General features: G+C 34.1%; 1 protein-coding gene across 3 annotated transcripts; it reads right to left on the bottom strand.

The window, feature by feature from the left end:
* Positions 1-1,966: 1,966 nt before the first annotated feature.
* On the bottom strand, positions 1,967-14,126 carry LOC105162281 (adenylate kinase family protein). Of its 3 annotated transcripts, none has more exons than XM_011080285.3 (20): positions 13,788-14,126; positions 13,618-13,659; positions 13,014-13,115; positions 11,944-12,072; positions 11,737-11,871; positions 10,754-10,900; positions 9,872-9,946; positions 9,689-9,782; positions 9,273-9,322; positions 9,024-9,152; positions 8,349-8,384; positions 8,197-8,277; positions 7,983-8,121; positions 5,532-5,611; positions 5,352-5,417; positions 3,340-3,369; positions 3,150-3,259; positions 2,638-2,775; positions 2,502-2,531; positions 1,967-2,243 (listed from the first exon to the last, which is right to left on the bottom strand). In XM_011080285.3, exons 1-20 carry the CDS (start codon positions 13,980-13,982, stop codon positions 2,219-2,221), a joined length of 1,833 nt encoding a protein of 610 aa, XP_011078587.1. In that variant the 5' UTR covers positions 13,983-14,126; the 3' UTR covers positions 1,967-2,218. The 3 variants fall into 3 exon arrangements, with proteins under 3 accessions (XP_011078587.1, XP_088736627.1, XP_011078588.1); XM_088880501.1 differs by having other exon boundaries at positions 13,759-13,875; XM_011080286.3 differs by lacking the exon at positions 8,197-8,277.
* Between the last annotated feature and the right edge of the window lie 1,739 nt (positions 14,127-15,865).

The following is a 15,865-nucleotide window of genomic DNA, read 5'->3' on the forward strand; positions in this document are numbered from 1 at the left end:
AATCCACGATATCACCATGTATATATAGAAGCCGTTTAATTTACGTTTGATGAACGAAACTCGATTATTTATGTTATTTTTTACGTGGTTGGTTTAAATAGACTTTATCTATAAATACATCATAACTCTGAACATTAAGTATGGTATTGTTGCCCATATTTATTCACTCTTTGGATATTCTCGAATCGATCTGTCTAAACTTTAAGCATTATATTATTAGAAGTGGGCCCTGTTTAGTGTTTTTCTAGTCTTGTTTTTTAACTTCAGGATTTCAACAAGTTACGGAGATAACTTGTGAAGACGGGCTTTAATAATATCGAGCTTGAATCAATTATCACGATATAATTTAGGATAAATTACAGTGAGCTCCTTTGACATTATGTGTAACTACAAATACCTCCTCATTGTTTGAAAAATTACAAATACCCACCTGATGTTTGATAAAATTATGTAATTCTTGAATGATAGTTTGCAAAAGTCAACTTTGCCCTTACAATATTTTTTAATTTAAAAAAATTAAAAATTATTAAAAAAATCGAATGAGGTGGATGATTTTTTTTTTAAATTGTAAAAAAAATTATCTATGTAGTCCATAAAAAAAATTGTATAAAATTTAAAAAATAAAGATAATTATAATTCATTGTCCATAAAAATTTTTGGTCAATTCACCAAAAAAAATGAACGAAAATTTAACCAAATCTAATAAATTGAGCTTTGTTATACGATCTTTAAAATTAAAAGATTATTGATAATTTTTTAAATAAAAAAAAAATATTTATAATTACATCAAAATTTTAAAAATAAATTATTATAATTTACCCGATAATTAATTTGTGATAGAGAAGGGAGAGATAGGAATTTCCCTTTTTGATGATAGAAACAAAGAAAAACTCATCAATTTGATCATAAAGGCTGAAAAGGAGGAAATGAAGAAACGTGCTAGCTAGCTAGTGCGCTTTTCTGGTTTCTTTCACATGCTATTGTTGGTCGCCTTTTGGAAAGATTGGGATCTGTCACTTCTCTTTTGGATTTAACCAAAGTCTAATCACCTCTAGTTTTAATTGCATTTCGGTCCCTCATTTTTTCACTAATTTTATTTCAGCCATCTTATTCAGATTTTAACTCAAATGTTCAATTCAAGTGATCATGAAATATTCATCAATCACTTCCTACTCACAATCTGGATCCCTCGGCACTTTTGCCTTTGGATTTGAGTTTAGGAATGACAATCGGACGGATTTTATCCAACGGGAAATCCGCTTGATCTCATTACACGTCCCATCCCATCTTCAGGCTTGATGTGATCGGTCTAATTTGTAATATTTGAATTTTTAATTAATTAAAAAATAAATTTGTTGATTATTAATATTCAATAAATTATATTATGGTCACAAATACTTTTAACGTGAAAAATTATAAATGACTATTTGATGTTTGATAAAATTATATAGTCTAAATGAAAGTCTGGAGTTGCAAACTTTGTGCTTGCCTTATTTATTTTATTTTATTTTTTAAAAAATTATAAAAAAATCGAACGAGATGAATGGTGAAATTTGAAAAATTGTATTATCCACTTATCCATAAACTGTTGTTAGATTTACGTTAAAATTAGGAAAGTATAAGTAATTTTTCGAACAATGAATCTTAGAGGAACTCGTTTATTTTTCAAAATTCATGTATTGATTAAAAATAATTTTTTTTAAATAAGTTAACCATGTATATAAACATTATCTGGGGCGGTATTGCAGAAAACACAAGATCATTAGGTTTAAAAAAATTAAAACTTACTCCCAAACCTGAACTCGATTATTTAGACCCGAATCATCCCCATTCTGGTTGGATTGTGGGCAGGGTATCGTTTATCCGTCCCAATTGCCGTCCCTAGTTGAGTTATGAGTTACACTGAAAGCCATAACTAAACCACAAACTCTTGAGTATCCTTTTTCATGCAGTTCTTTATACTACGTGAAAAGAAGAAACAGAATCAGGATGAGATTGAAACTCAAAAGCCTTAGGTAGTTCTAGGACAAGTAAACCGATTGTTAACTATATATCTGTTCTAGAGAATCTTGACAAACTCTAACAAAGGTTCGTATGTATGTACATATTGAATAACAGATACCATGAATCGCCCGTAAACCAACAAGATTCAATCTTCAACCAATGGTGCTGATACTGCTTTAGGAACAAGCTTTTGAGATACTCGTTTGCTGATATCTCAAAGTATGCCGCTCAAGAAGCCCCTGCAAGGGAATAATCATAAGTGCTAGAGGCCATTTTAATGATCATATGGTCGATGATCGTTTAAATATGGATAGTACAGATGCACTCCTTCAGGTTTGTGCATATAGTTTAGAAAGCTACAGTAGCACCTCTTCTCTCATGTGCTATATTACAGATTCCTTATAACCATTTGAGCTTTAGGAGGAAATTTACAATGTAAAACATGAACCTAAAGTGTAATATGATTCTTCAACGTCTAAATTTCAAGGAGTTCTTACCATATTCCTGTTGCTCTTTTGGCTTTATCTCTGCAAGTAACAACATTAGCATGAGTAATGATCTATCACATTGCTCAAACTTGAAAGCTAAGGAGTCAATTTCTGATGTATATAAATGCAATTATTTATGAATTACCTAGTCTTTCCTTCGAATGCATCATTGATTTCTTCACCACTAGGTCTCTTTGGAAACTTTGACAAGATTACGTATTTCTCCTTCTTAGGAGACTCATCTACCCTTTTGTATAACTCGTAATCATAGGGGTAAGACATCCTGATAAGAGAAGTACTCTTTGTAAGCTTGAGCAAGAAAAACCTATTCAGATTACTCGAGTAAAATTTACTAGCATCAATTAGTTTTTCCTTAAATTTCTGCGAAGTAATTATATTGTTAGTTCCGCTGGCGCTTACACGCCTGAAAACATTTTCATTCTTGTAGCCCCACATGAAGACAAGCGCTGTTAGACTTTTGGTACTTGGTATTTTATTTTTTCTTTGTATTTTAAGATAATAAACACAGGTCAAAATGAGAAGTACATGATGATGTTAGTAATCTCAAGTGAAGGAGAAAGTTAGATGGAAATGATGGGCAGACATTATTAAGAGACATACTGTTCAGGAAAGCTATGACATCAGTGAAGATCTAACCTGAGGGCACCCATGATAGGATATTGAGTGCCGGCATAATAGAGTAAGCGGAAGGAGTAGCATATCTCGAAGGAAGCAGCATATTCTAATCTCTTCTCTCGACCCATCGTCTTGCATATAAATCATAAATAAGAACTTCATTCAAAGATGCTGAAATATGCAATCACAGCTACGGATGGTCAGCACTTACTTGCATGATACCACTTGAACCTGGTAAATCCTAAACAATTCAGAAATGCAAGTACATCAGTTTTCCTGTTAGACAATTGGCAGGAAACATATTCGACGGGTAGCAGAACAAGGTGTGTGTGTGAGTTTTTTTGTATGATATTAATTCTCTGATACAAGGAAGCTACAAGCTAACATACTAGCTGTTCCACTAATACATAATTTGTTAGAATTGTTGCTATTAGAAAGACCACGTTTCTTACACTAACAATGTGACAACATTCAATCTGTAGAAAAAGGAACTTTAGTTTAGAGTACTATTTTCTGCATGTCTTCTATTCCAATTTCTAATTTCTAGCAGTTAGTCCAGCATCTTCGTTTTTCAGGTTTCTTAATGCTCACATTCATATCGTAAGCCGGTTAACACAATAACTAGAATCCAATTTCCCAGCAGATGTGTAAGACTTGGACTTGGACTTGCACTTGCAGCTTGATAGAGTACTCATTCACAATGTCAATATCAGGTAATAAAATTTTTCCAGCATAACAAAGAGTGAAAGATGCTGCGCGGATACAATATTGCTGAAAGACCAGCGTAGAATTAGGGTGGTCGATCCCAAGTTGCCTGAATTTTGATGAGCAATCAGCTATACAATACACTATGTGAACCAAAGGGTTGGTAAAGATCTCAGGAAATTAGTTGATAAAGCTACAGTTTCAAATTTAGGTGCCTTTTATGCATCGGCTATGTCGATGCATGCATTCTGAATGCTATCAAGGAAAAGTCTTGAGAAAACCCCTTAGTTTTACTTATAGCAACTACAGTATCCATTATAGTAGAAATGTATTAACTCGCTGAAAACATGTTTATCTAACTCTGGAATCAATAATCAGTCTTTCAACATGCTAGAATTATTTTGCAAGATGAGATGGAGATTGTACTTAAATGATATCAAGGTGTTAGTAGAAATTGGTATGTTAATCGAATATGGACAGTAGCCTGGAATGGTCATAAGAGGTGCAAGCCGAGTTCCACCGATGCGTAGGTTTGCCTTGATATCGTTGAACTTGACCCAGCTAAAGGATCGATTGAGCAGAGGTCAAGCTTGGAGAGGAGTGGCTGATAGCCATTTAACAATGATACCAAGTTTGTGTTGGGAGCTATTAAGTCAAAATTTGACAATTTGTTTCACAGACTAGAATATTATATAATTTTGTTTTTGGCTGCCAAAACCCTTAGCATGTAACCATCATTCAACTCGAATCTTGATGCATGATCAAGCCTCGAAAAGTAGGGCCGCAAAAAGCATAAGCTGATGTCAATGTCAACCTAGTCTGGTGGGTAAGGAAAGGTTCTAATTTCCTGATTTCTGCTGAACAAGGCTGATTTATAAAGTCTTTGAAACAGGTTCAGAAGTAAGGTTGAATGCATGTTATTTTCTTTTGAACAAGGTCTAACATTTTTATGAATTTTTCAGAACAGGTTCAGAAATAGGGTTGAAAACATGTTGAAAATAATAAACAAGATAAACCTAGCTAAATTTCATTATGCAATTTACTTAGAAACTGACTAAGTTTTTAAGAACACAGAGTTTAATTTCAACTCAAAAGCACGTAAACTACATCCTGTTCATAGCTCAGCTTGCACACTGATCATTGTATTCGGTTCAATTAACCTTGTCCTGCACACTAGCACAAGCCCTTGCTCAAGATTTTATGGGCATTCACTCAGTTTTGCTCATTTCCTCACTGAATAAGAAATCCAGGTTTTGATTTCTGTCAAAAACTTTAGCTACGTGAAGAATCAAAGGAAAACAAGGAATTTACATGGTTCAGAGTATGGCCTATGTCCATGAAACAGCCCGAAGGGTGACGTTATGTTATTCTCTTTTGATTTCAGATTAACAACATAGGTGAATTACATATGTAAATAATTGAAAAAGAAGGAAACCAATCCAAAATCAAATCATAAATTATGATTGTATAATTATATTAAATAATCAATTACTCATTCTTAACAATTTGAAAACTAACCTTCAGTCTAGGATTGACAAGAATGACTGGACGATGACCAGCAGCATCAGTCATAGCTCTTAGATCCTGCATTATTATTTATTAGACTCCAAAAAGAACGTGAATTGTAAAGCAATAAACCACCTGTACAAGGTGAACTTGAAATAAGCAAAATGCAAAACTCAGTCTAAAGTTCCTTACATCAATAATACAGTTTCCTACTGCATTTTGAGGAGCCACTAAGATAAACATGTCATCCTGCTCTTCTACTTCTTTGCCACCTGCAGAACACATTATACATATTCATGCTGGTATAAATGGATGAGATCCTCATGAAGCCAATGGTCAAAGGACATAAGGCATATATAAATTCAGTTGAATAGAAACCTGCAATGTTGCTATGCTGGTGTGCTCTATGCAGAAGCTATTAAATTAAATAGCAACAATAGAAATGGATTAGATATGGAGTAGATTGTATTTAAGAATGGAAGGAAATGTCGCAAATAGAACTAGATGTGAGTATTGCTCTCCTTCATGGTGATCTTGACGAAGAGATTCGATGGGGAAAAGGTTTTATGGTGAGAACTTGGTCTGTAGGTTGAATAAATCTCTGTAAGGTCTCAAACAGGCAGTGATGTGTTGTTAAACTCCTATATATCATGAGCCTTGAGTACAACAGACTTCGCAAATCCTTGTTCCTATTTAAGGTGCTTGTTAATGGAGATTTTATCATTTTACTCGTGGATGACATGTTGGTCGCAGTTAACACATATCAAGTCCAAGAATTGAAGGCATGATTTGTTGGGCGTAGTGCTACAACTAGAAATACGAAATGAAAATGAAATGAAGGTAAGATAAAGACAACAATTTGATGGGAAAACCCTATATAGATCAGGATAAAACACAGGCAAAATAGAAAAACTTCATTATTGTATTCTATACGAAAAAATTATGACCCAAAAGAATTTTTTTGCTAAAAGTTGGCAAGTCTGTGGCTACTCATTCTACTTGGTCATCATTTAGTCACTTGTCTAAACTTAGTTTACAAGTACAATTTAACATTTCTCTCACTTGAAGGTTTGATTGAGAATCAACCATGTCAACAACCCCCCCCCCCCCCCCAAAACCCCAAGCCTCCTCTCTATGTTATTACTAACATGCTGCTTATATTTCTCATATGAGAATGTACACCACTTGGACTTTTCAGTATTTGGAGGTCTGGTTCTCCCTGGTGTGAACTACTTGTCCACAGTTCAACAATTTCACAAACAAAGTGAAATTGAGCTCCTAATGTTTATCCTGGAATAAAAGCTGGACTCCTTTCAACATACAAAGCACTGTAACTGTCACAAAACAAAAAAATCGTTTTTCTTTGTCTCTAAGTTCCTCTAATAGCATTTTAATTTAAATTGCTTCCTTGCACAGCTTGTTTAGCCACCATGTATTTTATGCTTTTACTGTAGATAACACCAGAATTGTCTACAGTCTCAAAACCAAGCTTAAAACTCCTCAGTATAAACACATAGCATGTACTGGATTTTCCTCTATCTATATCACCTGCAACATCTGAATCCATATACCAATCAGAAAACTCCAATCTGACGAGGTACCCTTTATGTATCTCAGGATTTTGTTGACAGTGTCTCAATACTCTTGACTAGAATTTGCTATCATGTAATGAATGTTCCACTGCTTGTCCAACCATCTGATCTTCCATACATTGCACTAAACATTAAGCTTCCCCACTGCTGCTATATACAATACTTGAGAGATTTTCATCCTTTCCTCTTCATTCCTAGGACATCTTGGAGGATAATTTGAAATTAAGAGGAAGAGGGGTAGAGTTGACTTACAAATTGGATGTTGAAAGTGGTAAAGAACTTTCTGCAAGATATTCTTTTGAGGAAGTATAAGCATGTGAATTATTTTATTTTTTAAAAATATAGACCCTTCATCGCTACGAATTTTTCGATCCGATGCTTGCTATATATTCATCATTATATAGTTTATGTTATTTTATAAATACAAGAAATATATGCATATATAAGCATAATATTAGTTTTAAAGAATTTAAAATGTGGACCTTTTATCTCTAATTTTGAGATCCAATGGTTTCTATTGTATTCATTATTTACTTATTATACTATTTCTAAAAATACATATATATGTATATAAAAAGAATAACATATACGTTAAAAAATTCTTAAAAATATGGATCATTCATCTATAAAAATTTGACATCCAATGGTTGTTAATAGTTGTTCACAACCAACAATTCTCATTTATCAGTAAAAATTTAAGAGTTATTAAAAATAGAGAAAATAATAATAAGCAAGTACATAACGAACTATTTATCCAAAAGCTTAAGGGTTTTATGGTTTGTTGATGGAATGAGCACATGTGCAACTTCATGAAAACACAAGGGTGTACATGCATTTTAGCGAAGATGGATATTCAGGTTTGTCACTCTAACAACATTACTAACTTTTACCATATTCTATTCTTTTATCTAATTATGTACTATAAAGGGAAGTAGTGAAATGCATTAACAATTCCCATGACATGCAACGTCTAAAGGGCAGTAAATTGCCAAAAAGCTTAAGCTTAACATATAATTATATAACTACATAATTATAATAAAAATTCGCTTACCTATAGAACCAATCTTGATAAAGGTACCCATGGCACCATCATCACCCCAGTCCATGAACTCCAATATCTTCCGACTTCCAGCAAGCTGCAGTGGCATTCCAGCCAGCGCTCCTTCTCCCATAGACCCTTGCACACAAACCTACAAGAAACTAGAAGATTAACACAAGCAGCTGCCAAACAAATAAGTCCATAAATGGTAGGGATTGATTGGAACCTTGACACGCTTTCCATCATCAGCGAAGGAAAGAGCAAGAATACGGACAAGTTCCATTAAGGTACCTATTCGATAAACATCCTGAGCAAGAAATTGTTTACTCCAAAAATCTTAAGAAGAAATGGAGGAAAAGAAACCATGAAGTTGCTCACCATTTCTGGGTTCAACTCTGGAATACTGATCTCCACCTTCAGTCGAAAATGGACAAGTCAATATATATTACCATAAAACAAATCTTCATGGGTAAAAGTTCAAAATACTAAAGTTTGAAGGAACATAATTTTTTACAGAATAAGTACGCATGAGAGAAAGTGAATCAGAAATGTTGTGCCTAAGAAGAAGTGAACTATAATATATACGTTGCAGCAAATTGGTCAATTGAATTATTATCCGCACAATACAGACCATGGTGTGCGTAATTAACAAAAAAAGGATATTTTACAACCAAGCAACATGATGGTTCAAGTTCATCGATTGCCACATTAAATGTTACCACGCCTTGCAAGAAGATATTTATATATGCCTTCCCACATAAGGTGAGTTAAACATGTCCTCTCTCTCTCTCTCTCTCTCTCTCTCTCTCTCTCTCTCTCCCTCTCTCATATGCTTACAAGCATTTCCTATGTGCATTTCACAAAAATTTCAAACAGGACATTACTGACCATAAAGAACAAAACACTTGACAGAGGAATATTTCAAAAGTCCCTATGTGTAGGCACAGAAAATTTTCATTTGAATGATGTAATAAACGTAGCATTAAGAAAGCAAGAAAATTTATTAACTGCATCTCGTCTCAAAATAAGCTGGACTATAAGAAGATATATGACCTTCAATCGAGTCTTCCCATCTTTTATTGCTCGTTGAGTTGCTTGCAGCACATCAGCATAGAAATATTTCCTGATTTCTCTTGAATGAGGAATATTATTCAGTCTCGTTGGTATGCCTCTCCAATTTTTCTGCAAATGCCAACAGCCAAACAAATGAAACTATGTACGAACGATTATCTTTCTGATTTTCCCCAATCACAGTGTTTTAAAACAATTAAAAACTTTGTAAGCCAGTTTCATTCAGATAACCTCATCTGAGGATGACCTATCAAGCTGGATTTCACTTCTTGCTAATTTACCTGTGAAAAGTTACAAGCAATCAGAAGCAGATAGCAACAAGTATGAAACTTTTGCCAAAATTTTTCAAGCTTGAGCTAAATTACTTGAGAACATGGAAAACAAGTTGAAGTATATATAGTCTCATGCCCACTCTCTCTGTGAGAAAGGTGAAAAATACATCAGCCGAATAATATTATTCACCAGAGAAACAAAAAGAGGCAAAATAAGGAGGAGAAGACGTGCATGCACTTTATGCTTCTGAAAACTGACAAGTTTAACGTACAATTGACATACTGAACATGAAGAGACTGCAATCTTTCAAAAGTTCTTTTTTATTTAATTCCTAAAAACCCTAAACTCCATATGAAAGAAATGAGAAACTGAACCTGATTTTGATGATTCTTCTTTATCTTTCTGTAATCTCGACAACAGAGTATCTATCTCATTAAAAACCACTTCTTTAGGACGGTTTCCATCAATCTGCAAGCAATCAATAGCAAGTTCTTCAGAAGGGATCTTTATTCTGAAGTTAAAAGTAAAAGTAACACAATCATCAAGTCTTGCGATACCTTCTTCACTACATTCAAGTATGTTGATAAGACTGACTCCGCATTTTGCTTATATATTTGTAGGCGTGATTTCACCTGAGAAATAATTGAAGATTTGGCAATTAACAAGACTACAAACATCTCAGTACAGAACAGATCTCCAGATATGAGTTGTACATCTTTCTGAACCAACTGTATGTTTTCTTGAATTTTAATTGTTCTTATTTACCACATGAAACAGGTAATCAAATTTTATTGTAGCCATAAGAAACCAGATTGCATGTCCCTTAAGATTGATTTTCCTTTTTGTTTACAGAAAAACATTTTGTTGCTATCTTAAATTGGAAGTAATCCTTTATCTGAGTCTTATTAATTAAACATATAACTTGCCAACTTTTTTCTCTGCATGGATAATATTGAGGTCTAAAGATGACAAAAATAGAGTATTTGGAGTAGATTCTCACCTATGCTCTATCTCTACACATGGGTAAATTAAAGTGCAGTGTTTCTCCTGACTGCTATTATGGAAATGGTACTAGCAAGACTAATCTAAAGTTTGCCCAGTAGAAATTTTAAAATACTGCTATATCTCTCTGCACATGGTGAACTAATGTAAGTGCGCAAGCAAATTTTTCCAGACTGTTCATGGAAATACTTGCAGAGCTAGCCTAAATTTTGCCAAGTAGAAATTTTGAACCACTGTTCAAATGAAATAATGTTTTTTAGAAGTTTCCACTTTCCATGCATCTTGGAAGACATAGGTCAGAGTAAAGATACGACATGTCTGTTTTAGCAACATTGTCCTCATTTTTCACAATGGAGCACAACATATAGTTCCATAAAGATCAAAAGGTATATGCGAGTAGAAGATATTTAAATTCTAACTGCAGGGCAAAGAAATACCTTTTCTTCAGTATCATCAGGACGAGTAACAAGCCTTGCTTGAATTTCCCCATTTTCTGGTGGAGAATATTTTATATGATAGATCTTTCCTGTTGAAGGATCCATCCTTCTACCAACACATCGGTCGACTAGAATGTCGTCAGGCACCTAAGGAAATGATAATGTCCCTTGTTAAAAGTTGGTACAATGCAACTTCCCTAAAGAGATAACTTCTCAGGCTAGTAGTCAGGACATAATCCTATAGTCCTGATTTTTATTTCATTTTCATTTTATTTTTGGACGTAAAAACTGCTCTGAGGAATTATGTCTAAAAGAATACATCCTCTGAAATCGAAAAAGACAACTTATGATAGATTTTCCTCTTGATACTCAAGTCTCAAGCAACTGCATGCGAACAATGATGACACTTCTCAAGTATTGTTTACAAATACTAATGAGGATTATTATGAGGAGAACTTTTAGACACACATGCACACACAAGATGAGCATAGAGATTTTAGAATGCAATAGATATGACATCTATTCCAGTTAATTCACCTCGACTTTCCTAGCAAAGCAAACAAAGACAACCTTTGCCTAAGCAACAATTATTTTCAGAAATACTCTGCTAATGTGGGCTTATAATACAAGAACTCTGCATGAACACTAATACTTAAGATAATCTAACTTCCAACTGAACACACTTACTTTTGTAATGAGTTTCAAACATTCAGGCAAGCAAAACCAGCATATCTCCAGAGTTGTAGCTTTATATATCAAAACTATTAAAATAAATCCACAAACCTAAAAGTATAGTGAAATATCATGTATAAGAATTATATTTCAAGAAATGTTTCATTTGTTCTTTAGTGGACTATTTAACTTGTTATCAGTCTGGCAATCTCTTTAATACTGAAGCTGAACAAAGTTTCAGGCAATTCAGCCAAGTTATTTGAGAAAATAAGACCCTAGCATCGCCAAGGCATAAAGACATACTGACATACATCAAGCATAATGTATACATCAGGCCTAATATTCAGTTTCTCCAAAGTCTCAGCTTGGGCAGAACTTCGTGGATATCCATCTAACAGCCATCCCTTCTCCTTCACATCTTTTAGTGATAACCGTGCTGTCACCATCTATAAAATGAAGTGTTAATGTAGCACATTCACAAAGTAAAAAGGAAAATATATAGTAGAACATTTTCATACAGCTGTCACAACTTCATCTGGAACTAAACGACCAGAGTTCATGTACTCCTTTGCTTTCCTTCCAATTTCTGTACCAGCTGATACTTCAGCTCGCAGAAGATCTCCAGTTGAGATGTGAACCACTCCAAACTGAAGAAGCCAAGGAGGGCATTCATGAAAAGGGAACATAAAAGAAGAAACTTCTAGAAAAATTTGCTATATCTGATGACTGTAGATATATAAAAACTGGTGAAGCCTCAACCAGTCAATCATAAGTTGGGAAGTCAGGATATCTTTTTGTAATTCAATAAGCCAAGCAAGAGCAGAATCCTTTATACATTACGGCGCCATCTTCTGTCGAGGCAAAAAGACCAGCAATATAACTCCTTAGATATAGCATATGAAGAAATGAAATGGTAAACAGCTGATCAACAGGGCAAGTTTCCAATGCCAATGTTACAGAAAAAGGGAACAGTATCGAGAAAAGGAAGACAACTTGAAGGATCCATAAGCTGATTCTAGGTAAAGACGTCAAGGAAAAATATATCAAGAATAATTGTGCCAAGCAGACTATGAAGACACCAACTCAAGATCACCTCATAACCCAATCCAAGCAGTGATGTCAATTTTGTAAAAATGATGGTCTGTTGTGAGCTGTGTGTTAGAGTTAGAAATAAGTGTGGGGAGTGGAGAGGGAATTTCAGGTAAATCAACAATTTCTGATTGTTTCTCCAACAGATTCAATGTAATTATACCATATCAAGCTGCATCAGCATCAAGTTTGGATTTAGGGAATGAACTTAATTTGGCAAGAACGATTTTACATTTCAATCTATGAATCTATTTCTCTAGAGTTACCAGAAAACTTCGTATGTGTATGTTTTACTCTGTTTCTAGCAGTGAACTTTGAGATTTCCTACTCCGACAGCAGTAATTTAAGATACCAAATTGATATGAATGTCCAGGATTCTTTTGTCATTATGGTCTTCGCATGGACACGCATTTCTTTGCTTACCCCAAAAACATTGAAATGTATATATGAAGGTGATTGTAGGAACTTCAATAACATCAACATAATACTATCAACTCGCCTTCTGAACAATCATTTCACACTGAGTCCCTTTCCCAGAAGCTGGCGCACCAGAAATCATCACTTTCAGTGGCTCACTTTTTGAGTTCACAATCTTGAGACCCTGCTCCACATATAATCAGAAACCGCAAGAGATTTCAACACATAAACCTGATAAAAATAAGTTATACTTCCTTCAGCCAAAATCATGCCTCAATTTTTTGTTTTCTCTGTTATATTTGGAAGAGTGATAAACTTTTAAAAATGATGAAAATCACATTCTAAAGATACTCCAGTAAACGCCTGATGCAGCCATTAATCAAAACCTGAAGTACATACATATAGAACTAGGGGATCAACACCTTCAAGTTTCGCCTAAAATTCCACAAAACAACAGAAAACTTAGATCACACCAAATGGTAACTGCTAACTAGGCAAATGATCATAAATTCAAGAAATGCACTTAAGTTTGTTCCAAAAACACCTCATACGCGTCTATTTGTTCCCTGTTTCACCTGTCGATTCCGTCGTGTAATTCATCTAAAATCCTTGATCACAAAAACATACCACTGAAAGAATGTAATGAAGACCCCAGATATACACAAAAGATGGAGTAGGAATCAGACCTTCCGCACCGGTTTGCTCTTGATAATTCTCCTCTGCTTCACCTGTTCATCCCATTGCGTCATCTATCTTTTCAGTTCTTGATTAACAAAAACAGAACCAAACATACGCTAAAAACAATTAAACAAAGATCCCACACATACAATAACAGAGAAAGTAAGAATAATCAGACCCTTCTCACGGGTTCGGTCTTGATATCCAAATGCCCGTACACATAATGAGACGAAAGTTGCTGAGGGAGAAAAGGAAATGAAACATAGAGAGAAGAAGGAAAAGATTGGGAGAGAGAGGGACTTGAAGGAAGAGATAGTTTAGGGGCTAAAGGCAAATGGCAGCAGTGAGTTGCAGAGGGAGAGTAGTTCAACATGGTGGACAACTCACACAAATGGAGGTGTGAGTGTGTGTGGGTTGCTCTGCCTCTGGTGAGAGGAAGAAAGAACAACGGCTGGAATTAACGGACAAACTGCCGCCAGAAGCTGCAAATCCAGATTTCCACTGAATGATTGGAAGAATAGCAATTTATCCAGCAATAAATAGCAAATTATTCCTATAAAAAATAAATAAATAAATTGCTAAATTTTAAGAACTATAGAAAATAAAATATTATTTTATTCTTTATAAAAGACTTGTTTGTCTATTTTCCATAGCACGGATACGTAGATTACAATTTAACTATTTCGAAGGATAAATTATATTTTCGATCCCAATACTTTGCTCCAACATTCATTTTGATCTTTAATTTTTTTAAAACATGATTTTGATCCGTAATATATTTACAAATTATTATGTTTTTAGTTGAATCATTAAAATTAAGGTTAAAATCAATGAGTTTGTAGAACACGACCGTGTCGCAACATTGGGGATTAGAAATGAAACGGGCTTGTACAAGAAAACAGAGCATCATGAGAGGACGAAGAGAGAGAATGAATGTGTGTTCATGTGGCCGTGCAAACAAATGCTTAACAGTAGCTTCAACATGGTCATGTTTTTGAATGTCGTCAGTGTTAAAATTATTTCTACAAAAAATATAACAATTTATAAACAATAGGGCGCTAAAATCACGCCTCGAAAAGATTAGTAACCAACACTACAAAATAACTTGTGTCTGATCTATCATGATTCGGCCTCGAAAAAGTGGATAACCTGGCCTCCGACCTCATACCCGAAATTTTGCATTTTTTTACTCCTCCAATTGCCTCCAACCACAATTATTGCTCATTATAATTGAGTAATCGACGATGACTCGCGCAGATATTGAGAAGTAATGTTATGCTCATCATTCAATTTTTGAAAATTTTTCTGTACAATCATAGACAAATATAATTAGCAAATAACTTCAAGATAATTTAGACTATTTACGTAGATTTCATTTTAAATAATATAAACTTACAACTACATTCTCAGCTCTCGGGCCAGCCCAATTGCCTTCTTTTATTTTCCAACACTTCTCCAACTGCTTAATAAGTGAAGGTCGGTGACCAAGCAATTCCTCCTAATAAAGTTTAAAGATATATTAAATTTGAGTAAGAAAACTACTTTAATCTAAATAAATAAATAAATACTTATATGCTACCAACTTTCATTTGTGATTGAAATAGAAGTGGAACCACCTCGATAGATGGTAGATGCAGATGGAATTTCTTTTTGGCGATTCGTCTTATTAATTTGTGTGATGGTCTGAAATTTCTCACCAACCCACATACTCTGCAACCCCGGCCAAATTTCATCAAAATCCAATCGGCTTTCTAATTTTTTTTTCCCCACATCGCCCCATCACAACCCTAATCCATTTTTCGACCTTAAAATTAAAATTACTGCAAATTTGGGATGCATCAATTGGATTCTATGTATAGTGTGCCTAAAAGATATAATACATCAATATGATAACATAACCAAAATTTTTACTAATTAAAAAAGAAAAAAAATTAAAAATTTAAATCACACTAAATTTTTAAATCAGATTTTCGTAGTCTCTTGTGGAATATCTTTGAAGCAACGTCATGCCCCTAAATGGTAGCCGGTAATAACTGGCTTAATGACTTTCATTACATCCGAATCCTTATAAAGTAATAAATAAATAACTATTAATAACAAATATAATATAATAATTATAAAACTTTTATAAACATCCCAACATTTAAATTATCTTACAAGACAAAATTTGGGGTAATGAAATTTGATGGGGTAGTTATTGAAGGGACATTATTAGACGAAACTTTAGGTATGGATGCAGATGGTGGTGGTGGTGGT

The sequence above is a fragment of the Sesamum indicum genome, linkage group LG5 (assembly GCF_026168435.1).
Source record: "Sesamum indicum cultivar Baizhima isolate 11 linkage group LG5, ASM2616843v1, whole genome shotgun sequence".
Lineage (NCBI taxonomy): Eukaryota > Viridiplantae > Streptophyta > Magnoliopsida > Lamiales > Pedaliaceae > Sesamum > Sesamum indicum.